At 44.1% G+C, this 24,867-nt stretch overlaps 1 protein-coding gene across 1 annotated transcript; it reads left to right on the top strand.

Moving 5' to 3' along the window:
• Positions 1–31: 31 nt before the first annotated feature.
• LOC104468709 (ribonucleoside-diphosphate reductase subunit M2-like) lies at positions 32–4,787 on the top strand. Its single transcript, XM_010082936.1, is given in 8 exon segments — positions 32–157; positions 266–413; positions 970–1,084; positions 2,148–2,242; positions 3,027–3,160; positions 3,607–3,711; positions 3,847–3,960; positions 4,349–4,787. Coding segments are annotated over 8 exon segments (906 nt in total). The 5' UTR covers positions 32–115; the 3' UTR covers positions 4,502–4,787.
• The last annotated feature ends 20,080 nt before the right edge of the window (positions 4,788–24,867 follow it).

Here is a 24,867-nt window from a genome sequence, read left to right on the forward strand (position 1 = left end):
GCCGCTCCAGGTGCCGCGGGGCGCGGAGGAGGAGCAGGAGGAGGAAGAGCCGCTGCTGCGGGACAACCCCCGGCGCTTCGTCATCTTCCCCATCCAGTACCACGACATCTGGCAGATGTACAAGAAGGCCGAGGCCTCCTTCTGGACGGCGGAGGAGGTGAGAGGGGGGGGGCGGGCTGCTCCCTGGCCGAGCTGCAGAGCAGCCCCGGGGCTCCGGTGCGGGACCTTTGCAATTCCTTCATGGCTGCTTGTCACGGTGTTCTAGGTGGACCTTTCAAAAGACATTCAGCACTGGGAGTCCCTGAAGCCTGAGGAGAAGTACTTCATTTCCCACGTCCTCGCCTTCTTCGCGGCCAGCGACGGCATCGTCAACGAGAACTTGGTGAGGGTGGAGAACCAGCCCTGAGGGAAGCGTCACTTTGTGAAGTGAAGCAAACAAATAACTGCATGTTTTGGTGACAGTTGCTGGCTGATGTAGTGTGTTTGCTAGATCATGTAGTATTACAGCATGTAATGCTGTCTTATGCTAATTAAAAAATTGGGATTGCTTTTATCATCTACAAGTTATCCCGTTCCCCCACGGGGCACTGAGCACTGCCTTACGGTAACACTTGGCTGGTTCAGAGCCCTTGTTCTGCTTCTACCTTCTCCATGCTCTTTTTCTTAATGGGGGTAAGTAAAATTAAGATATTTTCCCATTTCTCTTGGGACCAAAGAAAAATTTATGACTTGGAGCTGTGAGAGGCCACTGCTCTTCATATTGCTGTTAATAATCCACATGTCTGGAATTAATCTGAAGAGAATTCTGTGGGCTGAGCACAAGCTGTTAGAGCAGTCTGGAATTAATCTGAAGAGAACTCTGTGGGCTGAGCACAAGCTGTTAGAGCATCAATGCCTCTAACCTGCAAGTTATCTATAAATACTTTTGCAAACGCTCATTTATTTCCTCTAGGTGGAGCGAAAAAAAAGAAGTACAAATCACAGAAGCTCGTTGTTTCTATGGCTTCCAGATTGCCATGGAAAACATACATTCAGAAATGTACAGTCTTCTTATTGACACCTACATTAAAGATTCCAAAGAGAGGTTTGTATTGCTTGATGATGAAAGGTTTGAAACTCCTAAGTGTTGTGATTTAAGTGATGCCTATCAGTCACTCTGACTTTAAGGCTAATTTTAGGATTTAAACTAGATTTATATAAAACACCACTGCTGCTTAAGAGCAACTTCAGAATGTTTTTCTGAAGTGTATGAGTAACAACTCTTAGATTGAGTGAAACTGAAACTGCTTAATAGTGAAATAAAGGAATGAAACTAAAGGTAGAGCAGTTAAATAAGGGAGTGTGTTAAATTACAAGCGCTCATATGGAGGACCCCCGCACCTAGTAGAAAGTGGTGTAGGAAAGTTTATCTGAAAATAACATAACTTTTATTAAGATGTCATCTCTAAAACCCAGTGCATCTAGTTAACAGCTTGCACTTTTACATAGCATGTGCTGCACTTACCTTGAATCTTGCTTGGGGTGGGGGGGAAGCATGTTGCATTTGTGAAAAAGTGGCTTGTGGTCTTGATAAAAAATATAAACGAAGTGTAAATCATTCATAGTAGGATGAATCAGTTCAAGAATGGCATCTTAAAAGTAAGTGCAGGGCTTTGAGCAGTCAGGACTGAGTTATTCTGGTGGTGTCAGAGCAACATCTTGTTGGGAGAAATGTCATGTGGTATTGCAATGCTATTTGCAGTCTAGTGATACTGGATTGCTGTTACTACATAGCGGGAAGCTGACCACGTCATTTCTACTGAGATGCTTAATTTCAGTGTTTAGGGAAGAATTGCTTATATGAGAAGCAATTGGAAAGTGGAGGCTGGATGGTCTGTAGCTCTGTAATCTTTGTTCAAGTACAATATTTGATGAAACAATACTCCCCTTGATATTGTCATTGGAGCTCATGTGAACTGGTGTTGTGATGAGTAGGTGACAAAAAGGCACAAATACAGCTAGATTGGTACAAAATAAAATGGAAGGAGACTTAATTATCAGGGTGAAGGTGCAGAGCACTTCTAAGTGAACAAGACTTTCTATGGCTATGAATATTTATTGTACTAATTGTGCCGATGTCCAATTCTAATGAGTTTTATGCTTCTCAGGGAATTTCTTTTTAATGCTATTGAAACATTGCCATGTGTTAAAAAGAAGGCTGACTGGGCAATGCGCTGGATTGGGGACAAGAAAGCAACATATGGTGAGTACATCTATTGGAAGCAAAGTAAAATTCCTTCCCTAAAAAAAGGAAGGAACCACTGTTTCTCTGGGCTTCATAGTTCGCAGGGTTTACTGTTGTCACAGAGAGCACATGTTCTCTGGTAAGAGATACTGGTATAATTCTGGAGATGAAAAAAAAAACGTTTCATTTTGCAAATGATCTTCTGACACGAATATCTGTAAAATTGGTAGCATTTTGAATAATGGTAGCTCATGTGGCAGTCTTCATATGCCTGGCTATATGATCAAATTGCTGTCACATGTTGAACTGTACTGGCCATCTATCTCCAGCAGACATGTACAGTTGGAGGCTGTAGCTCCTCTGCCCTACTGATTCTTGATGTCTCACTTCAAAGGTGAGATGATGTGGTACAGATCATAATTCCACTAGTATTAAAGCATTCTTCACAGCTAAAGTTCCTTAAAGATGAGCAGACACTGACTTAAATCAGCTGCTGAAATGATGGCTCTTTTCCAGTGTGCAATCTTTGAAAAAGGACGGTATCGATGGTTAGCCTGGGGGAAGGAGCCTTGGCTTCTGCTACTTAGTAGCTCCTCAAATTGGTTTTTACTTGCTCTTGTGTTTGAAAGTTTTCCTTAATGACCAGAAGCCTTTACTGTAATAATTTTTAAGGACAGGCTGTAGCTCACTTGCACTGAAACTTCTTCGTCCTCCTTGGAGGATGCAGTTTGCTGGTCATGACTCTGGCTATTAATCCTGTTAACTTTTTTGTGTGATACTACTATCGATCTTCTCTTAACAGGAGAACGCGTAGTAGCTTTTGCAGCAGTGGAAGGAATATTCTTTTCTGGTTCTTTTGCATCAATTTTTTGGCTGAAGAAGAGAGGATTAATGCCTGGACTCACTTTTTCTAACGAACTCATCAGTAGAGATGAGGTATGAATCAAATTCTAGCAGTTACGATGGTAATGTGCCACAGTAGCTCAAAGTAATGATATTCAGTTGGAGCCTATATTTTAAAACAGGAGTATGTTTAGAAACAGGCAGTCTATAAAGCTCACTGAAGTGTGTAAACATGTGTCACTGTGGATCTGACAGCAGAGAATGAATGAACTTAGTATTTTACGCCCCCTAAAGTAATTTAAGGGTTCTCCCCAACTCTTGCACTCAGCATGGCTTGCCATTTAGAGCATGCGCAGCTGCTACTGGCTGAACTTGCTTATGCCTCCTCCTGGTTAGGTGGAAGGCTGTCTGTAGGTAACACTAAATGTGGCAAGTGCAAAGATGGTGCCTAGATATTGGGCTGTTTATTCTGTGCTACTGATTTGAGTGGCTCTTTTAAATTAGTGTTCCTGAAATAATTTTCTGAAACTTCTTCCCAGGGCTTGCACTGTGATTTTGCCTGCCTCATGTTCAAGCACTTGATACGCAAACCATCAGAGGAGAGAGTAAAGGAAATCATCATGAATGCTGTTCTCATAGAACAGGTAATTGTCTGCTCCTTGCTTAGGAACTTGATCGCAATTAAGCAGAAAGCTAGGGAGCTGTTGGGTATAAAATTAACTTAGATGGTAGAGAGTGAATACTAGTTTCTGTACATAAAGTGCTTCTATTCTCTGCAGGAATTCTTGACGGAGGCACTGCCTGTAAAGCTGATTGGCATGAACTGCACTTTAATGAAACAGTACATAGAGTTTGTAGCAGACCGGCTTATGTTGGAACTGGGATTTAACAAGGTAAGGCTCTAATGCACTGAGTCTTTCATGGGGAAAAGATAATACTGAGTTTAATTTCTTCCAGAAACCTGAACCTTAAAATGGCTGCAGCAATATTGCTATAACTTTTAAAACCATTTAGCAGTCCTGCTGCTAGATCCTGTTTGGAGATGCACAGAAGGAAAAGAAAAAGGATGCTATGGAAAAAGAGCTGTATGGGTTGCTGTGCTTCTGTCTACTGCAGCTAAAAGACAAATCCAGTAGAGAAGGCTTGGGGCAAATATCTTTGTTCACTACATACTAAGCCCAGTGGTGTTGTCATTGGACTCCTTCCAGCTGAACCCTAATGCTCTCACATATTCAAGATGTGAGCACCTGTAGTGACTATAGGATTGCCTTTGCATTTCAGATATACAAAGCGGAGAATCCTTTTGACTTCATGGAGAACATCTCTCTGGAAGGCAAGACCAATTTCTTTGAGAAGCGAGTAGGAGAATATCAGAGGATGGGAGTCATGTCAAAGCCCACAGACAACTCTTTCACTCTGGATGCGGAATTTTAAATGGACTGAGACCATATGAGTTAGTGTGTATGCTCCCCTGTTTACAGGGAAACATTAAATATGTTGAGTCACAGTGTGACTTGATTCCTGTGCTAAAATCCCACTCTTGAAAAGTGTGGTGATATTGGTGCTTTTCGGGAGGCTAGTGTAGCTCCAGCAGTAAAATCTCTTTTTATTAGACTTTGCCAATGGTGTTAATTCATAGAAAGTTTAGATGTATCTCTTACAATATATGCTACTCCATTTTGTGAAAGACATGGACAACTTTCTTCTGCAAGATGGGAGGTTATGGGCAGTGACCACTCTGCAGAAAACTCTGGAGGCAACTACATGACCTCACTGCTTTCTTAGCAGGTTTTAAGTTTACCTTTTTTAATATTGTTTTAATAGTTTGTACATAAACCTGGCACTTTAATGTTTAAAATAAAGAACTGTCTTGTAATACTCAATGTTAAAATGCAAGTCTTAACTCCTGAGACTTGCAGCCTAGCCTTGGATGAGTTGTGCTTCTTTCTGGGTATGTAACTTAAAAATGGTGCTGTGAATGGAACTACTGATTTTGAAATCTGTCAAAGAACAGGAAGAAACTTTGTATGGAAGGTGAAGAACATAATAAATAGGATATTCTGGGTACTGAAAAATAAGATGCAGCTGGCTTCTGGACTTCTGATTTTTAACTAGGAACAGTATTTCATATAATAGTAATAAAGAGCTGGTTGAATTCAGTGTTGTACTGGCTTCAGTGCTCCAATGGGCAAAGCTATGTGTTAATTTCCTTCTGGAGTGCAGACTTCGAGGAAATGCAAGTTCTGCAGGAAACAGCTGCTTAGTCATGTGGTTGGTAGATGTCAAGTGAAATTGTTCTGCTGAGCTCTGACTTTCAGTTGACTACCCTAAACAGGTGGGGTGAATTCAGCTCCTTCAGGCAGGGCCAGTATTAGCTTCTGCATCATGCAGTTAAGTTTTGGGTTTAAGATATAACAGTAGTGAAAACAAAGTATGTGCTACAACATCGTTACTCCACACTAAAAATGGAGCAACAGGAATGTGTATGCTTAACATAACTTCGGTAAGGGCATGTGGTCTGTGAAGGAGTTCTCAGACTGAGTTCCTGCACATGATCTGTGGGGAGATAGACTGAAATTAGTTCCTGCCTTGATGTACAAAAAGGAGTTTGTTTCATGATCTAATCTAACACACAACTAATAAGGGCTGTCCTGCCACTGCCTTTCTTCTGCAAGTGCAGGTGATATGGAAAATAAGCTTCACAGGACTTAACTTTGTTTCCTTGAAAGGAAAGAATGCTGGAGTTTGCTTCTTCCTGCTAAAATGCTCCCTCTTTTGAAGTATATATGGTGCTGCTTTGAGAGGTGCTGTCTTGGTATGAAATTAACTGGCTTGCTGATCTTTGCTGCTTTGCTGTCAGTTGCGCTGAAGGAGTTGGCATGTGACTGTTCTTCTGTGGAGCTAGCAGGATGGGCATGTTCCAAGGCCGTCCCAGGGAGAAAAAAATGTTAAAAAATCCCAAACCCCAAAGTCTGGAATTAGTAGAAGACACAAGACTGTTAACAGATGGCTCTTTAATGCATGTTGGTAACAGGTCAGTGACTGCAGTGGTCTGAGAAGAATATATTAAGAACTGCAGTAGAGGCAGGTTAAGTTGAATAGCCAGACACATCATTTTGAAGCACTGAAACTTGACGCTTGTTTTTGGCTAAATATAAGCATTTTGTTCTTGGCAAACTGGGCTTTGTGCTTCCACTTGGCTTCTCTTAGCAGTCAAAGCTTTGATCAAATTAAGTCTGACACAAAGCATCAGAACTCATGGTGTAGGGGTTTGTTGTTTAGAGCATAAATGAGACAGTAATAATCTACTGAGATCACTTTGGACCTAAGTATGATTTAGCAGCATTCAGTTTATATTCAAATCTGTTAATTTATGTCCTTTAATAGTGCAGAAGAAGGGTAAGACTTTTCTAATTTATGAGTAGGGTCTAGCTGTATTATAGCTATCTCTTCGCACTTGGCTCTTAGTGTGTGCCAAGGATCAATACATGGAAATGATTAGGGTGAAAGTTTTAATTTATCCTTAATTCTGGGAGATATGAACTGGAAATCTGTTTTCAACATAATGTAGAAGGACTGCTTGGAATGGATTTGTGATGGCCAAGAAATAATTTGTAACGGGAGGCAGGAAGAATGTCCCTTTTAGCCAAGCATTGCTCTTATAGGGTAACAGATCCTGTTGACATGGACGCATTAGAGATAGATTAGACAGGAATTAGAAGCGATTCCACAAGAGAATAAGACTTGCTGTGGCTATTAATCTTACCCTGGTGCCACTGATGTCTAAATGCCTACTTAGTTTTGGTTGATGTACTTACTATAATGCAAACTATTTTTTAATATGTAGTCTGGAGAGAAGCTACGCATCTGGTCCCACCTATTGCAATTCTCAGTTCTCACAAAGATTTAAATGTCTTGCTGTTCTTAGTTTGCATAAATCATGTCCAAGTCTTGATAAATACTTGTTTACTGAAAATGGATTACTTTCCAATTCAACTGAGATGCTGGTGGTTTTGATGCTTGATCCTCTTAAGCATTGAGGAGATAATATTTTATTGCTTTCTAAAAAATAAACTAATAGTCTGAAAAATGTTTCAGTAAAAATTGAAGTGACCCTTTGGAATATGTTTTGGAATGAAGTTTGGAGAACTGGGAGAGATTTGAAGCAAAATGATGAAAGTGCTGATTTTTTTTATCCATGTATGAATCAGAACAGCTGTCTAGTAGGGGCTCTGGCACAGTAATTGCCGCAAGTGAAAAGCGATTAGGCTAGTAGAAAAAAATACTGAGGAATAAGTAAAACCAGATATTTGGTGGTGTGATACTCTGATGTCTGTTGTTAATTTATGCAGAACTGATCCCTAGCTATCCGCTGTGTTCTTTATTTCTGTTAAAATTAATCACTTCTAATAGCAGCAGATAAAATGGAAGAACAGTCACCATAAGCGTCGTTTCTCTTATGATTATTTCCTGTTTGTTTTTTATTTCCTGTTTTATTTCTTAAAAAAAGAGCATTGGTTCAGGTAAGAAAGCTTCTGTAGCTCTTTAATGGACACATTTTCACTTCAGGTTACACATCAGATGTTGAAAGCCTTAGACAATGTGGAGGAGAAAGAGCAGCAACCTAATGTCAGCCTTGTTCTCAGGAAGCAACTGCAACATTGGAGTGTAATGACAAGAAGAAAATCCCCAGATTTCTCAAATTTCCTGGAGTGATTGCAGCAGTTTGTGCCCAGAAGAGGTCAGAGAGCAGTTGCAGCTGCTCATGCCGGCAGCAGGGCACAGCCAGCTTGCAGATCTGAAGGGACATTAACAGTCTGGTGTGATCCCTGAAGGGTAACCGCTTCCTCCACACCAGTCAATAGTTGGAAACTTTGCCTGGCCGACAGCAGTAAATGGGCAGAGTTGTCCTTGCTCAAAGCTTACTTTTCACAGCTGGCCACGGCTTGTCTTATTTTAAGCTGTTGATTACCTCTTGGTGCCTTGGCCTTTTTGTGCCTAATAAATTGTAAGAAGGAAAGGCTTTCATCAGGAAGGATTTGAGGGTTGGGGAGAGCTGAGAGTTGTGTCCTGTTTGCTGATGGACAGCTGGTTTTTTGTTAGGAATTCATCTCGTGGAAGCATTACTGAGGTCCTATGATCCACACAGCACAGTCTGGTTTCTGCAATAAAACAGTCTTTACATGAAAAATGGCTGAAAGATTAAGCTAACCTAGAAAAAGATATGTCAGCCTCCTGTGTCAGTTAGTGGGTTTAAAGTTATGCCCAATTGATCTTTGAAGTAATATATAACAAAATTGATACTTCCTGAGCCTGCAGGGAAACGAGAGGAAAACTTTTATCCCTTTAGAGTGTATTGTGGACTTCAGCAATGGGATCTTACTGACATTGTTGATCAGCAGAGAAATGGTGGTGTTTGGGCATCAGCCCTTAGATGTAGCTATGGGACACTGCGTGGGATGCAGAAGGAACCCCAGTTTTCACTCCCACATCTGGGTGTTACTGCTGCTCTCCTAGGTATCAGCTGAGAAACTTGTTGCCATTGTGATCCAGAGGTACAGCCAAGCAAACAGCAAATCCCAGGGCACTGCCTGGCTACCAGGGCTGTGGCTTTGGCTCCTTATTTTCGGTTTCTCCCAGACCATGTTGGGCTCTTGAATCTGCAGGAAAGATCCTGCTGGGGATGCTTGAGCTCTCTGTAAGTAGAAACTCTGAGCTGCATCAAGGGTGAAGGAATTTAAAATGAATACCTTTTCTTCCCCCTGCTGCTAGTAATTTTTTTGAAACTTCAAATATATAGAGAAAAATACCTCAGTGGAACAGCTTTACAATTCTTTCCAACAATCAAATCCCTGTTCTGTTTTTTCCCCAGTTGTAATACAGTGTGTAGTTTGTGCCACAGGCAACATCGTTTTGTTCATCACATGAAGATTACAGCGAATTCCTAGGAGATGCTTAAGCTATACAGCACTTGGGAGCGTTTGCCTGATGCTGAATGCTTGTGTGTCGAGGTTTTTCTTTGGCCTAAGGGTGAAGACTCTGGTGTTGGATGCACACTGGCTCTTCTGAGAAGCAGACTGGGGAAGAAAGCATCCCAGGTCAGCTTCTGCTATCAATTGCCGGTAAGTGATCTGTACTTTCCAAGTATTGTAGGATTCAGCTTAAAGTAGGGTGAAGTTTGCAGTTCTTTTTCCAAATCTTGGGGGAGCTGAGCCCCCCCCCCCAAAATAGTCTTTTGAATGTTTGTGTGTGTGTTCTTGTTGGGGTTAGGGGGTGCTGGGACTCCTGTTACAGCCTCTCATATTGTCAGGTGCTGCTGCTGGTAAAATCCAGCATGGCTTGTGGGGTCTTTGCTCCCCCTTGGGTCAGGCCTAGCAGTGTGGTAGAGTTTATTTTTTGCTAGATTCTCCTTTTAATTAGGATCTAGGAAATGGATTGCCAGGTAGCTGAGCCAGCCTGTCATCCAAATAAATCCTGGGGCAACTGAGCCAGTCTGCTGAATCAGTCATTTAAGGACTGAGGTGTTTGGGTCCCAGAGAAGGGTGCTTGCAGGTATTTTTTGTAGATAGATCTTTAAGCAAACTAATTCTTGTAGTGTAAGTATGTTCTGGGTATGTTCTTGGAGGAAGTGTACCTCCGGATCCCTGGCTCCACAGATGCTGCTTGGGCTAGAGCACCAGGGGAGGACAGGGCAGTGACTCTCTTCCACTCGTTTCAAAGTCTTGCTTGATGCTCATCTGCATATTTGACCACTTGGACAGTCTTTATTTCATATTTTGCTGGCCTTCTCAGATAGCTTTAGCCACATTGCCAGGTGTTTTTTCCTCTCCTCCTAGGTAGGGAGCTGCCCACCTTGCTTGTCCTTTAGTCAGCTGGCAGGATCCAGCTCTTAGGTGCTCTTCAAGGTGTCACACCCAAAGGTCTAGCTCAGAGGCTGTTGCAAGCTCATGTAGATCTAGGTCAGGTGACAGCAAACACCAAGCTCTGCTTTGTTTGTGTTTAGCATCCCTCTGCAGCCTTGTGCTGCTCTGCCGCCGGGGACTGCAGTGGCTCTGCCTTGTGACCGGTGCTGGCCGAAGCTTTCCTGCTTCCCTTTGGAAGATGCTGGCTCATTAGCATGAAAATACTTTGTCAGAATTTGTCTCTGAAATTCTCAACCAGCAAAAATCCTGATGTGATTCAAAATCAAGAGGAAGCATTTGTCTTCAACTGTGTTTCTTGTGGTGACTTTATCACCTCCTTTGTGCTGTTTCAAGTGATGATTTTGTTTTGATGTGATCCAGGGGCTTCCAGTAAGTGTGTGTGTGTCAGTGCTTCAGAATGGATCTCCATTTCCCAGTCCTGGATCTCTGCTCTGGGAGACGTTAAAATGTGTTTTTGCAATTCAGGACACAAATAGCAGCCTTGAGTTGCCACCTGCTTCAGTTTTATCTCTGTTCTGTAAGCAGCTGAGAATATGCTGACAGGTGGATTTCCATACACCTCTCTCTCCTTGGTACTTAATTGAATGATTCATCTCCTCTATTAATTTATTTTCAGGGTGATGCTAACACAACACCCCCAAAAGAAATACCCCAATTCCTACATTTCTCTGCTTCAAAAGTTAATATTCAGCAGATAGCAGTGACTTGGCAGGAAGCCGTGGAGCAATGAGCTGTTGTTAGATGAACATGAGAAGCAGAGTTTTGAGGCAGGGAGTGTGTTAGAAATGAGCATTTAACAATAGAAATGTTATCTGGGCCAAGTGTTCAGCGTCTGTTCTGGCTGTAAATCTCTGCGATGCCACTTAAATGCAATTTCAGCTATAAGGAGGACTAATTCAGTCCTAAAAGGAATAGAAATTTTAATTGTATATTGGATTCTGTAATAACTTTAAGCAGAAGACACTGCAGGTGTATTGAATGCTTAGCATTAACTTTGTTTCAATTACTGCTGCTGAAAATTGTATCTCGTTCTATTGATATAACTATTACAATTGCTCTTGATAATACTGTAAATATGTACAGATATACAGACTGTGGAAAAGTTGCTCTGATTTGGGTTTATTGCAATGTGTGAACTAAGGCTGGCAAACATTGGGCAAGCTGAGGATTATTTTTTAATACGCTTCCATAAAATGGTTATCCCTTGCCAAATTGAAAAGCTATTTACTATGCTAAGTAGGCTAATTTTATTATAAGTTTTAAATCTTGCCACCTTTCCATTATTTAGCCGTGATACTGCGCTTCCCACTACTAAATCCCTGGGATTATATGTGAAATAGCAGAACGGCTGGGTTACATTTAAAGTAATTAAAGCAAAAAAAAAAATCTTTCAAATAAAATTGCTGTGTAGATATTCAAGAAGCAGATGTGATTTTTACCACTTATATCCCCAAATAACACACGCAAAACCAGATTGAGACACATTTAAATATGCATATACACTTGAGCATAGCTCTTCAGGCTCCCCAGGGGGGAGTGAATTTTGTGTGGCTCAGGGAAAGATGATTACGATGGAGTAATTTTGCCTGAAGGAGATATTTAGGAACGGGCTTTCCAAAAATGGTCCTTATGTGACTGGTCCTGATGGTCGCGTTGAGGTGAGCAGGCAGGGGATGGCTGACCCTTGGGGTGACACAGCTGGTTCTGGAGGAGATGTCCGGGCAGATGGGTGCTCCATCCCCTCTTCTTGCCTGCACACACATGGTTTCTCTGCTAACTCGAATGTTACTTCTCTTTGGGTTAGGTCCTGCCGCAGCAGTTAATCTAAAAGCTCGTTTTGGAGTAATTTGTTCCAGATCACACGTTACCTGTTGCAAGCACTACATCTGTCTGTCACCAGGGGGGCTCCTTGCTAAAGAAAGCACCAGCTGCTCCAGCAGTTCAGGTGACAGCAGCCAAGCACTGGCGGCTTATGAAGTGCCAGGTGACTGTCACATCTGGGGGAAAGCTGGGCTGCTGGGGCTTGCCCTCTCTGTGTGAGTATAGGTATGGTCCATATTCATTTGCTTACTGAGTACAGGGCATGATATTACACGTGCCAATCCCGGTCTGCACAAGATTTCATAGCAGACTTTCTCTTCTAATGTGGTACAGGCTGCCAGGATTTTGGGGGAACCTGCCTGTTCTACAGCATGGGTACTTCTCGTGTAACCTCACAGACATGGGACTACGTGGAAGTGCATCATATGTGCTTAATTTTACCATGCAACATGACAGCGGAGGATGGGAATGGCTTTCCAGTCGGTGTGCCATGTGTTTTAGTGAATGCTAGAACTCCATCAGTGCTCTCCTGCACCCACTGCACTGGGTACCCTTTCTGGACTGTGCTGAGCTCTTTTTCAGGGTGCTGGGGCCATAGCAAACAAGCAGTGTGACTCCTACAGAAAAGGACTTCTCAGGATGCAGCCCCAAGTGCCCTCAGCAGGGAGGGATCCTAATGTCTGTTAACAATCTTGGCTTCTTCCCTCGGGAACCAGCATCTCTCCTTCCAGCCTTTAGCAGATAAAAATAATCCAAGCAGAAAGGTGGATTTAATGGGGTGGATGGGAGACTGATGAGAAGTGAGGTGCTCTTTGTTTTGTCCTGCAAATCTTCTAGATGGAGTTCATTCTCAGCTCAGGGTAGTGTCAGTCCAGGAATAATTTATATCGGGTGCAATCACACAGTGAATTGAGGGTGAGGTGTTAAAGGTGGGTTTAGTAGGTCTGAACATTGGTGCATGCCCTCCCTCTGCTGCTGAACAAAGCACTGGGTGATACTGAACCCAGGTGGAAGGTGGCTCTTGTTTCCAGTGGCTTCACCTGAAGGGTGTATTTGACTTGATGAGAAAACCATGTATTGTTGTGTTGGTAGTTCATTTAAAATGCACTGTGCTATAAATGGAGATGTCGTATCTTCTGAACAACCACAGGGGTTTCCCTATGGTGTGGTTACCCAGCTGTCTTTGAGGACCAAGCCTGTGTTCAGGTACCAGCGTGGGGTGATGCCAGAGATGTGGTTGCTAGCAAGGGATGGAGCTGGCTGCAGCTTGGTGCCCAGCCTCAGATGCTCTTCCTGCTGCAGTCCCACCACACTTAGACACAGCAGCATCTGCCTCTGAATGTGGCTGGTACCTACACTCAGCCAGGAAAAGCGCTGCAGCCACCAGCCGGTGTGGTTCAGAGCTGCTGGAAATCCCTGGCTGTGAAAATTAGGAAAGAGTTTCCGCTGGCTTAGGTGGGCCCTTTAAACCATTTTATTTTGGATCAGTTGTTCCCTGCTCACTATGTGTTGAAAACATAAAATCTTTATCTTGTGTCCTACACATGAAAATGGGCAAAATCCAAACAGAAGTGCCATGGTAACAGGCTGAAGCAACACAGTCTGCTGTGCTGCAGGTGCTGCACCTACAGCTGCCCTAGGTAACCACTGTGCTTTGTTGACAAAGCATGGGCTCGTGAGCCTTGCTCTAAATATTTGCCAGAAAGTTTGCTTGGGAATGGTGAATATTATGACACAGGATAGCTAAAAATAGAGTTCTCACTGCTAATTTTTTCATCTTTGGTTTCACAGTGTGAGATGTGATTTTTTTTCAGAAGAGCTGTATGTCTGTGTTCCCCCCCAATTCAATCACAGCATCCTTTTGTGCCTCCCAAAATCAAGTTCTTAAGTAAAATAGAAGACAGTGATGAAAAAAAAAGACCTTGAAGCCATACGAGCAAGGGTACTATTATAGGGGCTGTTATGCCCCACGCTTCATCTTAGAGTTCACCGAAGGGAGATTGTAAAGGATGACTCACCTTTGCGTAGGACTTGGGAACCAGGTTCACAGGCTTTTCAAGCTGTTTGTGCCAAAGAGACAAGAGACTCATCAAGATGGACAAGTGGGCGACTGTGAACCACAAATGATTTGATCCTGCCCTTGCCAGATCAAGGCACAACTTGGTATTGTCTGTAATGAGGGTGAGAGCAGGATGTGAGGCTCTTGCAAACCCTTCCCTAATTAACTAACTGCTGCCTTAATATTTCCCAGGAGCTCAGGGTGATGTTCTGCTGTGTGCTTTGGGAGTCCACTTGGTCCTGAGGCTTTGCAAACCCTGTTCTAGACCTTCTGAGAGGTGAGTTAAAAACATTACTTATTTTTTAAAAGAAACAAACCAAAAGCTTTTTTGCTTTGGGGCCCCGAGAGCCTTGCATGAAGACTGCTGCTTTGCACCAGAAGCCCCACTGAGGTGGAGGAGAGGCTCAGCATTGTTTTGCTGGGGGTTGGCATGGGCCAATCTGTCCTCCTGCCCCTCTCTTTACCATGCATGGCTTTTACCCCCAGGCCAGGGGCAAGGACTCTATTCTCATAGGGAATGCTTTGAGCTAGAAAGGGGTGCAGTGCCCTTAAGTTTTTCTGCTGGGAGTTCCTCAGAGCTATGAGCCAAGTGACTAGTGGGCTTCAGGCAACTAAAACTTGAGGGTGTCCAGCTGGATGGGTGTGGGATGCAGGTTTGGGAGGTGCAGGAGTGTGCACCAGCAGCTGGTCATGTGTGCTGGGCTGAGGGTGTGTAGAATTGCTCTATCTTCAGGTGCATGTCTAGTCTAGCCAGGTGTGCTACATGGGCTGCTCTGCTCATGCAGGTCACCTTTGTGGGACTGGGGATCATCCCCCTTGTCTGCAGTAGGCTCTTTCCAGATAGCTGGGGGAACTGGGACAGGGTGGGTTGTACCCTTATCTGGGACGCTGTGCAAGGTGGTAAGCAGGGTGTTTTGTGGGGTGTTCTGCAACCTTAGCACTGGCCACGAGTTCTTCTTTGCTTCTGAGGTCTGGGCCTCTAGATCTACACTTTCAGGAAAAATTGAGCCTACATGTCAAAAGAGTAAGACTTGCTGAACTCCTGAACCTGTAAGAGTGGCCTGGAGGGTATGGACTTCTGATTCACACTGGAGCAGCGATGTTTCACCTGGCTGTGTAGGATAACCTTGCTGGAAGCATGTATGGGTGAGGAGTTAATCCGTCTCTTCCACATGTGGGATGGATGGATGGACGTTTTATCAGTCTTTCAGGGAGTGGAGATTGTAATAAAAGACACTGTCCCTGAGCAGAATGCTATATTTCTCTCTGTATGTTGCTATTTATTTTGATGGTGTTTCATTAACTATGAAATGCCAAGTACTTTCAAAATAATGGCTGCTTCAATTATTTATACCTTAAGGATCAAGGAAGGTTTTGTTTTGCCTAGTTACGGCAACAGCTGGGTGAGTCAGAAGAACAATTGCCAGTGCCATGAGAGGAACCTTGATATTTCTAACAGGAAGTTTATAATTAAACTGAATCACCATCATGTCATTTGTGTTACCCAGACCCATGTGTCTGAAAGATATTATTAGCCTCATCTTGCATTACAAGGCTGTGGCTCCTGCCACAGAGCTCAATGTGCTATTGCTTGATTTTGCCGTTAGCTCTGCTTGTGGTGCTGATGCCTTGGAATAGGTATTGGGCACGGAAGCAGCAGGTCAGCACTGAAGCAAGCTGGTATGTGTCCTTAGCTGGAGTTTTTGTGTGGGTATGGCCCCTCTGCGTGATACTTCAAGTACAGTAGTGACACTACTTTTTGGGTGCAGGTTCCTGAAAGAGTGGGTTGTTGTTTAGTCTTGGAAGCCCAAAAGAAATCCCTCTAACCCCCTGGTACAGAATCATGGAATAGTTTGGGTTGGAAGGGACCTTTAAAGGTCATCTAGTCCAACCCCCCTGCAATGAGCAGAGACATCTTCAACTGCATCAGGTGGCTCAAATCCCTCTCCAACCTGACCTTGAATGTTCCCAGGAATGGGGCATCTACTACCTCTCTGGAAAACCTGTTCCCATGTTTCACTACCCTCACTGTAAAAAATTTCTTCCTTATATCTAGTTTAAATCTACCCTCTTTAGTTTAAAACCATTACCCCTTGTTCTATTGCTACAGGCCCCGCTAAAAGTCCCTCTCCATCTTATAAACCTCCTTTAAGTACCGAAAGGCCACAATAAAGTCTTCCCAGAGCCTTCTCTTCTCCAGGCTGAACAACCCCAACTCTTTCAGCCTTTCTTCATATGAGACGTGCTTCATCCCTCTGACTATTTCAAGGCCCTCTGAACGCGCTTCAACAGGTCCTGTGCTGAGGACTCCAGAGCTGGATGCAGGCCTCCAAATGAGATCTCATGAGAGCAGAGTAGAGGGGGAGAAGCACCTCCCTTGACCTTTTCTCAAAATCAGGCACTTGTTGATCATGGAATCACAGAATGGTTTGGGTTAGAAGGGGCCTTTAAAGGTCGTGTAGTTCAGCCCCCCACAATCAGCAGGGACATCTTCAACTAGATAAGTTGGTAAGTCTTTAGTTTTCAAGAGGTTTCCTGTACCATCTGCAAGAAGAGTAACTTCCTTCAAGGCATTCACATTTTCTTGCTGTTGATCTTAATTTGGAGAAGTATGTGACAAATAATGTTACCCTTAAAACTTAATGAATAATTTCCCCAAAGAGCTGTTAGTTATCACATAAAGCCACTGCCCTCAGTCTTCCATTGACGTGGTACAGAAGATGCATATTTTTAAATACCAGATTGTCAAAGGGATATTTATTCATCTTGGTCAAAGAGCTGCTGGTGTGCAACAGGCATTTGGCATAATGACAAGCAAGTGCCACTTGTGAGTTGTCTTGAGATTAATTTCAACCTAAGTTTCCATGCCTATGGCAGAGAAGTTTGTACCTGGGCTGGTAACTCCAGACTCCCATTAGAGCTGATGAAGGGGAAGGGGAAAAGGGCAACTCATCTGACCAGTGTCAGACACCAGCTTCCAAAAGGACAGAAGGTTCCTGGTAACAGCCTGTTTCTTTCCATGGATGGCATAGGCAATCTTGATGATTAACTCCTCAGTTGGCATTCACATCTGGTCAAATGAGTTCCAGCTTTACAAAGCTGGAATCACATAATCTCCTTGAGGCATCTGAAGCCTGTGGACTTTGTAGATGGGATTCTCAGTGCTGCCCAGCTCCTGGCCCCTAGCATCAACCTGGGGTCCAGCCTGTTCTCCTCCCATTCCCTCTTTTGTGTCTCATACAACCTTTTCTAGACCTTTGAGCAGGCACTCTGCTGCTTAAACCCTGGGGTTATGTGATTGATAAAGAGTGGGTGAACCCAAGGAGGACCATGAGCAGCAGGCGGGAATGGTGCGAGCCCCTACAGCTAAATCCAGCCCAGCCCATCCATCACAGCTGCTGTCCAGAGATTTGCAGCTATCACTGAGTTTTGAAAGGCTGCCTGTTGTCCTGGTCTGGGAGCTGCTGCAGCCTGGTTTCAGCAAAGGTAAATAGAAAGACCTAGAGGAGGCATTTTGATAGGAATGAGAGGTTCATAATATCTACTGAAATCTATAGTCATACATGGGCTCCTCGCATCGCTTCACCTGTCAAGTTCACGAGTGCTTGTCTCCTGAATTTGCCTCTTTTCTTGTTGATCTTGTCTGTTATGCTTTTTGTTTTGCATTTTAATTTCCTCTCAGCAGAACCCATTTTCTGTCTCTCCCTTGCACTTGCTCCCTCCCACCTTGCCTTGATGTTCTGCTTGACGTGGTGTCAAGGCAGCTGAAATGAAGAGTGCAAGCCATGTAGTCTTCATGTTGATGTTTTTCCATTCGATGCTTGTGTCTGCAAAAAGTGGCTGAAAGAGAAGAAAGGGGTGTTGGAGCATCTCTGCCCAGGTGGGTGCAGGCAATCCTGGATCCTGAGAGTGGATCCTTAAGCTGCCTCTGCATTTGTGCAGGCTGGTGTCCGAGCTGTGCAGAGACCACCTATAGGAACCATAGCTCTCTAACAAAAACCTTTCTCCTGCAAGAGCATATGAGAGGCAGACCAAAATTCAGGTCATGCTTCATCTGTATCAAAGATTAACTTGTTGAATGGATCTTCATAAGCGTGTCATGGATGTGGGGAGGATGTAATAAAATCAGATTAAAGTAGTAGGTATTATGGATGGACATAAACAATTTATTTACACATTAGTTTATGTATTTACTAAAATATGTAAACATTTAGGTATTTTGTAGTCATCATTAACCCTTTATGTGAAGACTCTGAACAGAGGCTTTATATAAGCAGTCTAACAGTGGCCTGCTGCTTACAAAAAAATGTGTTTTCTGTGCTTTCCTGCAGTAACATCTTACCATCTGTCATTCTCTGCTTTTGCTGTTTTTTTATTCTTCACTCATTTTATGACAAGACCTCAAACGGAGAATTCCCTCTGTTCCTTGGCTGCTAATGTATTTGACAGGTCCTTGGAGGAAAGAAATTCTGAAGTTTGAGGTATTTTTTTCTCCTGTCAGTGATGATGACAAAACCTGCCCCTCTAATCCCACCTCCTGCTCAGAGACACACCCTCTTCCGTAACTGGGCTTCCTTTCTGCTGTACCTAACCCCAGAGTTAGACCTGAGGCAGCAGGGGGACCATTCATTGTCAAGCTCTGTGTTTACAGAGATGCGCAGGCTTGCCTGTGTTGTGGGACAGCATCTTCCAAGGAGTGTTATAGGCAGAGCCTGGGCTGTTCAGGAAAAGTTGTTCTGGGTAGCCTGATGTGGGGAGGGAGCAGCAATTTGCTGACAGTGTTGAGGATCTAAAATGTGAGATGCAGCAAATTTATTACCAGGCTGTTCCTTGCAATGACTTTTGCAGGGTGAAGAGATGAAGCAGATGATTAGATCTGTGAAGAAACAGAATGGTGATGCGCAACCTTCCCTAGGGTGGGAGTTAGAAAACTAATCAAGCACATCTTTTCTTCTGTCTTGCAAAATTAATGTGCTTCCCTCATAGATTAAAGGACCAAGCTGGCGTGGCTGTGCTCTGCTATAGCTGCTTGGCAACACCAGAGTGCCCTGGTATAGGGGAAGACCCTTCCTGCTTAGTTCAGCCTGCTGAAAAAGCTGTTTGCAATCAGCAAGAGGGGCCAGAAATTACTCCCCACCACTCATGTTTTATCCACCTTCTACAAAGTGCCCAGGGGCTCCCTCAGCCAGAGGCTAACTCCCGCTGGAGCTGGCCCTCAGTCTGAGCCTAAAATCCCAGGGTATCCATCCTTCCTCCAGGCTTGCAGGGCTGGCTGCCACAGCAATGAGCAGCCGGTACCTGGCCCTGCTGACCCTGCAGGAGGTGCCCCCCTCTTGCTGCCCCTGCCTGCTGTCATCATGGGGTGCAGGTGGTGTGCTCCCCAGGGATTTGGTGCTCTGCCTGTCAAACTGGTTTGCTCTCAGGTTCAATAACCGGGTGTTTGCTGGGCCAGGGAAGAGCCTCTGAATGTGCATCTGTACTTTAGTGCGAGGGTGGCTGGCTTGCAGCTTGTGAGTGATTTGAGTGTCTGGGGAGGGCAGGGGCTGCTGATGCTGGAGCTGCCAGGTCCCTTGGAGACAACCTGGCTTTGTTCAGCTGTTTCCAGCTGTGGCCTTTGAGAGTCAGTGCCCCCTCTCATCTTTGGCTTTCTAAAGCATGTGATGTGTATTTTGTGGCTCAGCTACCTTGAAGCAGAAGGTTTTTAGGCTGAGGGAAGCCAGCTGCTTCTGGTGAGTTCTTTGGGGCTGGTGGGGATCATGTATTCCTGCCTAGGGAATGGGTGACCGGAGCACAGAAATCACTCAGTGAGCTCAGCCCTGAGGGACCCTGGAGCCTGGGGTTAATTAAGGCACCAAATTCAGATGCCAGCTCAAGTTCCTGAGGCAGCTGAAGGAATTGGACCAGATTCTCCTGTGTTCCTGCTAAAGCTTCTAGTTACTGCTCTATAAGAGATGCTTCCTCCTTCGCCTCTGGCCAGGAAAGGTGGGAATATTTAAGGTGTGTCCTCTTGCCCAGTGCCTGTCTTTAGAGCCTTCCATGTGTGTTCAATCCGCGCTTTGTCCTACCACTAGTGGCATTATCTTTGGAAAACCGTGCTCAGGTAGGATATAAAACATATTTTACATTACAGCAGCTCTTGCAGCTAAGTCTAGCTGCTGGTCCTGCCTCCTCCTCACCCCAGCAGGTGACTCCCTTGCAAAGTCTATCTGATACCACAGTGGGAGAGAAAACAAAAGCTGAATTAATTATAGGACTGCACCAGTTTTGTTGTGGTCATTGAAATGAACAGAAGCACCTGGAATTAGGTAGAGTAACAGAAGAATTACTAAAAATACTGAGATGTTCTGAAGTGCTTTGGTAATGAGATTAACAGTGAAATTAATTAAAAGAGGTGAAAGGCAAGCCAGCCTGGAAGACATATCTATGATCTTTCTCTATATTTTACCGAGTTTGCCTTTGAGTCTTGCATGGAAGAGAGCTACAGTGAATGAAATATGCAGAATATAAACAAACACAGGTCATGTTTTATTCAGCTTAAGGAGAGGCAAGATTTAAATTACACAAGATTGGATTCTGAGTCTGAACCTGGAGCTGCAGGTTCCAAGGATGGTGTGATTTAATGCTATATCATCATTTAATGATATTTAAGCACTTGCAGTCCACAGGCAGTATTTTCTAATTGCATTGCAGGGATAATTCAATTCAGATCATCCAAATAATCTTCATCAGGGTAAGGTCAAATCCCAAGGTGGGGAAACCTCAATGTTTTGGTCATTATGGAAAGATGTAGATAAAAAAGTTCTGGTTTTGAATGTGTGAGCTTTAGCTGGTATTTAAAGTGTGAGTGGTCTGATAAAGCCTTACCAGTAAGAAATGTTTTTTGTTTAAATATATAAAGATGGTGAAATATATTGAAATAAAGTTTCTAGCAATGCGATTTCAGTTGCAGCTGCCTCTTAATGACTGTTTTCATTCCAGAAGAACTGTTGAGCGTTTTCCCCTCGGATGCTCACTTACTTCCCTGTGTAGTGCTCCAGGACTTGTTAAATTCAGTGAGGTTTTGTGATGATCCAGGGAGTTTCTCAGGTTGCCCTTGATGAAGGATCACAGTAGCATGGTTCATTCTACACATTGCTCTTAGGTTTAGACTCGCCTGTTCACATGGAGGTGGTGTGCCGGAGGAAGTGGTTGTCTTCCAGCTGAAACTGGTGGCCAGGCTCTTGCTGGCCTATTCACATGAGTTTTTATGCATAATGGTGTGGCTAGAAGTGCTCTTTTGATTCCTAGCCTGGTTGTACCCACTTATGACTTTACTGATGGAGAAATGTCTCCATTCTTGATCTAAAGTCATGCTTTGATGTCTCTGAGTCCTAAACACCATGTGCCAGCCTTTCTCCTCCTGTATTCCTTCCAGCAGGCAAGGATAGTATTAACCTTTCAGTCCTCTTATTTTTGAGACTGCTGTTCTTGGTAACGAAGTTTCCACCTGCGGTTTTGGTGGCTTCTGTTACTCTCTCTGTCCTCCTTAAAACCCTTGTGCACGTGTGTACCAGTGAGCAGATGTGTTTCTTCTGGAGAGTCTGCGTTATGCCTAGGACTCGTCTGCACGGTGGGGATTTACTTTTGTAGTAACTGCTCTGTGTGAAGTGGCAGGCTACAGCTACATCCCAAACAGCCAGTTATCATTTCCTAGCTTTAGTTCTGCATGCTCTGCTTTCAGAGTACCCACCACCAGTGCTGACTGTGCACCCCACAGTCCTCTGAGCTGCCACTGGGTGTGTGCACCGTGGGGCTGTGATCCCCCATAGCCTGGCTGGGTATATGGAGAGTGAGTTTCTAAAGATGCCAGGATCGTCCTCCTGGCCTTTCCATGGTCGATGATGACTCTAATTTAAAGGTCTTACCAGACTGGGGCAACCAAGTGCCTCTTCATGTTGCAGCTCTGGTCAGGGGACATACCAGGTGGTTGGATGTTTGCCTGTAAGCTGTATAACTGAGGTGCTGTTGTTTCTACAGCAGAAGGGGGATAGGAGCAAAGCTTCCTCCTCTTTAGACCCATCAAGCTTTGTGTGCTGAGAGTGAGCTCCTTCCACACAATTTCTCTGGGAGGTTTTTCACTGAACACTGGTGCTATTCTCACCTCTCCATCACTCTGGGACCTCACATGTTGGACATGGCTGTGACCAGCAGTGAGTGGTGGATGTGGCTGAAGAGCAGGCTGCAGGATCGTGCTGCATGGGGAATGCTGGGTCCAGGCCAGACACAGCCCTTCATGCAGACAAGGTCTCTGACATGGCTGGACTGATGGGTGCATAATACTCTTCTTCCAGGCTTTGTGAAGTTTTATTTCTTTCTTTCAAGAGAAACTCAGATCCCGGTTACGTATGCTGGATTTCAGACAGGTACACTCACAGTTGTCACTGCTGGCTGCAGGGAAAAAACTGTATCCTTATTAAATAAAAAGAGGGGAAAAAAAAGATGAAAAAAATTGAAAAGAATGCATACATTATTCCACTAGTTTGGATTAAAACCCAGACAAAGGACTTTTGCTCTTCATCTGAACAACTTGCTTGAATGACTTGGGGGGGCAGGGGAAGAAAAAGTTACTCTAATGCTGTTCTGAAATGTCACTCCTGACTGTTCAAATACCACACTGCACTAAGGCTTGTAAATCACATGTCATTTCCTAATTAAAAAATGATGAGTGTAATTGGGTCTTTCACTGCTGAGGCAGAACCTTGCACAGGCAAGCGTGCTCCCAGGGTTTCACAGTCGCCGGGGTGTAATCTGCCACGTCTACCTCCTGCTTTCCTGGTTGGAGCTAGACTCATCAAGGAAAGAGGTTAAGCATGTGATGAATTTTCATTACTGGCAAGGGGGTGTTGATTGAGGGATTGTAAAGAAAAAGCCCAGGAAAGTGTATCTTCCCTGTGCTAAACCATAATTTTGAATTAAGTCCAGGTGTAAGCTCCAGCTATGGTAGAGTGCCAAAGAAACTGATGGGCTTTCTGGTTCTTGGTCTCTTTGCTTTAGTGAGGTCTTGGGTTCCACAGCACCAGTTATAAAATGTCATTCTGGGTGTATCTGTCCCAGAAAATTTTAGAAGTGTATTTTCTGCTTTGGTGCAATTCTCTTCAGCAGAAAAGAAATTGTCATGTAGACAACATATGCAGAAGAGTGCTTACAAATCCTGTGGTCAGAGGTTAGGCATTTTTGGCTTAGGCCCATGGGCAGACATTTCAAATAAAATAAGTGACTGTTTTGCAATCCCGTCCCTGGCTGTTGTGGTTTTCTTTTTTTTTTTTTTTTTGTCTCCACTAATTAAAGGAATGAGTGTTGCTTTAGTTATCTGGCTGTGAATAGCAAGCCACTTGAGGGAGAATTAATATTGACAGGAGCTGTTAGATGGAGACTGGAGACTTTTTTAGTATCTAACAAGAGGTAGAAGGGTTTGTGGACCAAGCACAGCACAAGTAGCTGGTGCCTCCCGTGGAGACTGCCTGCTGCCCACCCTCCAGGACCTCTGCAGCTCACAGCTTCACGTGCTGCTGTGCCAGCACTTTGCCAAGCTGAGCTTCCCCTCCAGCGCTGTTGGCTTCTTTCTGCTCATCCTCCTTGTGCAGGTTGTTTAATTTCTTTCCAATGAATCAGGAGATGAGTGTGCGGGTGAGGTCAGGTTTGTCTGGTCATGGCTGGTGTCGAGAAATGGGCCAGTGGCTCTCCTTACCAGCCTGCAGCACAACAGGCAAAAGGAGCATCTCTGCCAGGTCCTTTGGAAGTTACTTCACAAGCGCCTACCTCACAGTCCTGTAAAACCCATCCTCGTGTGGTCCCGAGTACATTTCAGAGCATGATGACAGCTGCGTAGTCTTTGGATATCCTAATGGAGAGGGTGATTCAAAGCACCTATGGATTTGTTTTCTTCCAGGGCTGGTGCAGCCATAGAGGCCAGGCCTGCACAGGGACCTGCAGAAGTCAGAGGCCATTCCTTGTCCCCAGGACAGGGTGGACTATGCTTGCAGTACCACACCTTTACTTACATTCATCAAAGACTTCACACTTTACCCAGCCAACCTACTCCAGATTTTTACTGTTAAAAAGTCCTTCCTCTTGTCTCTCCTGTCTCCTGCTGATTTAAACCCTTTGGCTTTGCTGCCAGAGAGGACAACTAGTTTTTTTCTGCTCCGTGGCTACCTTTTATGTCTTTCAAGGGAACTATCAAGTCTCTCCTCAGCTTTCTCCCCCCTGTTATGTGCCTAACCACCGGTTAATCCAGCCTTTCCTCCAAGGCTATACTTCCTTTGTCCCTGGTGTCATTCCTGTTAGTCTCCTGGGGTGTCTCTTCAGTTTGTACACATCTGAAACACATGCCCAGGGCTACAGTTGGTTTTCCTGATGAGATCTGAGAGCTGTTGATTCCTGGGTGGTACTCACCTCCAGCCCTCCCAGGTGTCGCAGGATGTTTGTTCATTCTGCACGAATGCACACAATGCTTGTGGGGCACCACTGACTTGTGACTTGTGGTGATACCCTGGCCCTTTTCTATTAACTTGTTGCTTTACCATCTCCTTCTCATCCTGTATTTTTCCCCTGTCCTCTTGAATTTAATCCAATTTGTTTTCAGCTTGACTTTAGTGTGTGTTTTCTTCTTGCTTTGCTTTCTTCTCATCTAAAAACATAAGCTATATAGCCTGAAAATATATGGCTATACTTTATGTAAGGAAAAAATAACACTGTGTGTCATTCTTACCTTTCACCAGATCTAGATAACTGCCTGTCTTCTCTGAGGCTGCATGAAATTGCTGTTAGCCACGTGGAATATTCCATCAGAATGGTGCCAATTTCTTCCTGAAGCCTCTCAGAATATCTGCATTATAATACTTGGTAATTAAGTTACACTTCCATTGCCCTTTTGACCAAAGGTAACATAACCTTGCTTTAAACTGACAATTCACAAGGAAAGCTTAGACCTGTGTCCTGGCCTGGCAGGATCCCAG

Source organism: Pterocles gutturalis, unplaced genomic scaffold (assembly GCF_000699245.1).
Source record: "Pterocles gutturalis isolate BGI_N339 unplaced genomic scaffold, ASM69924v1 scaffold11080, whole genome shotgun sequence".
In the NCBI taxonomy this organism is placed as follows: domain Eukaryota; kingdom Metazoa; phylum Chordata; class Aves; order Pterocliformes; family Pteroclidae; genus Pterocles; species Pterocles gutturalis.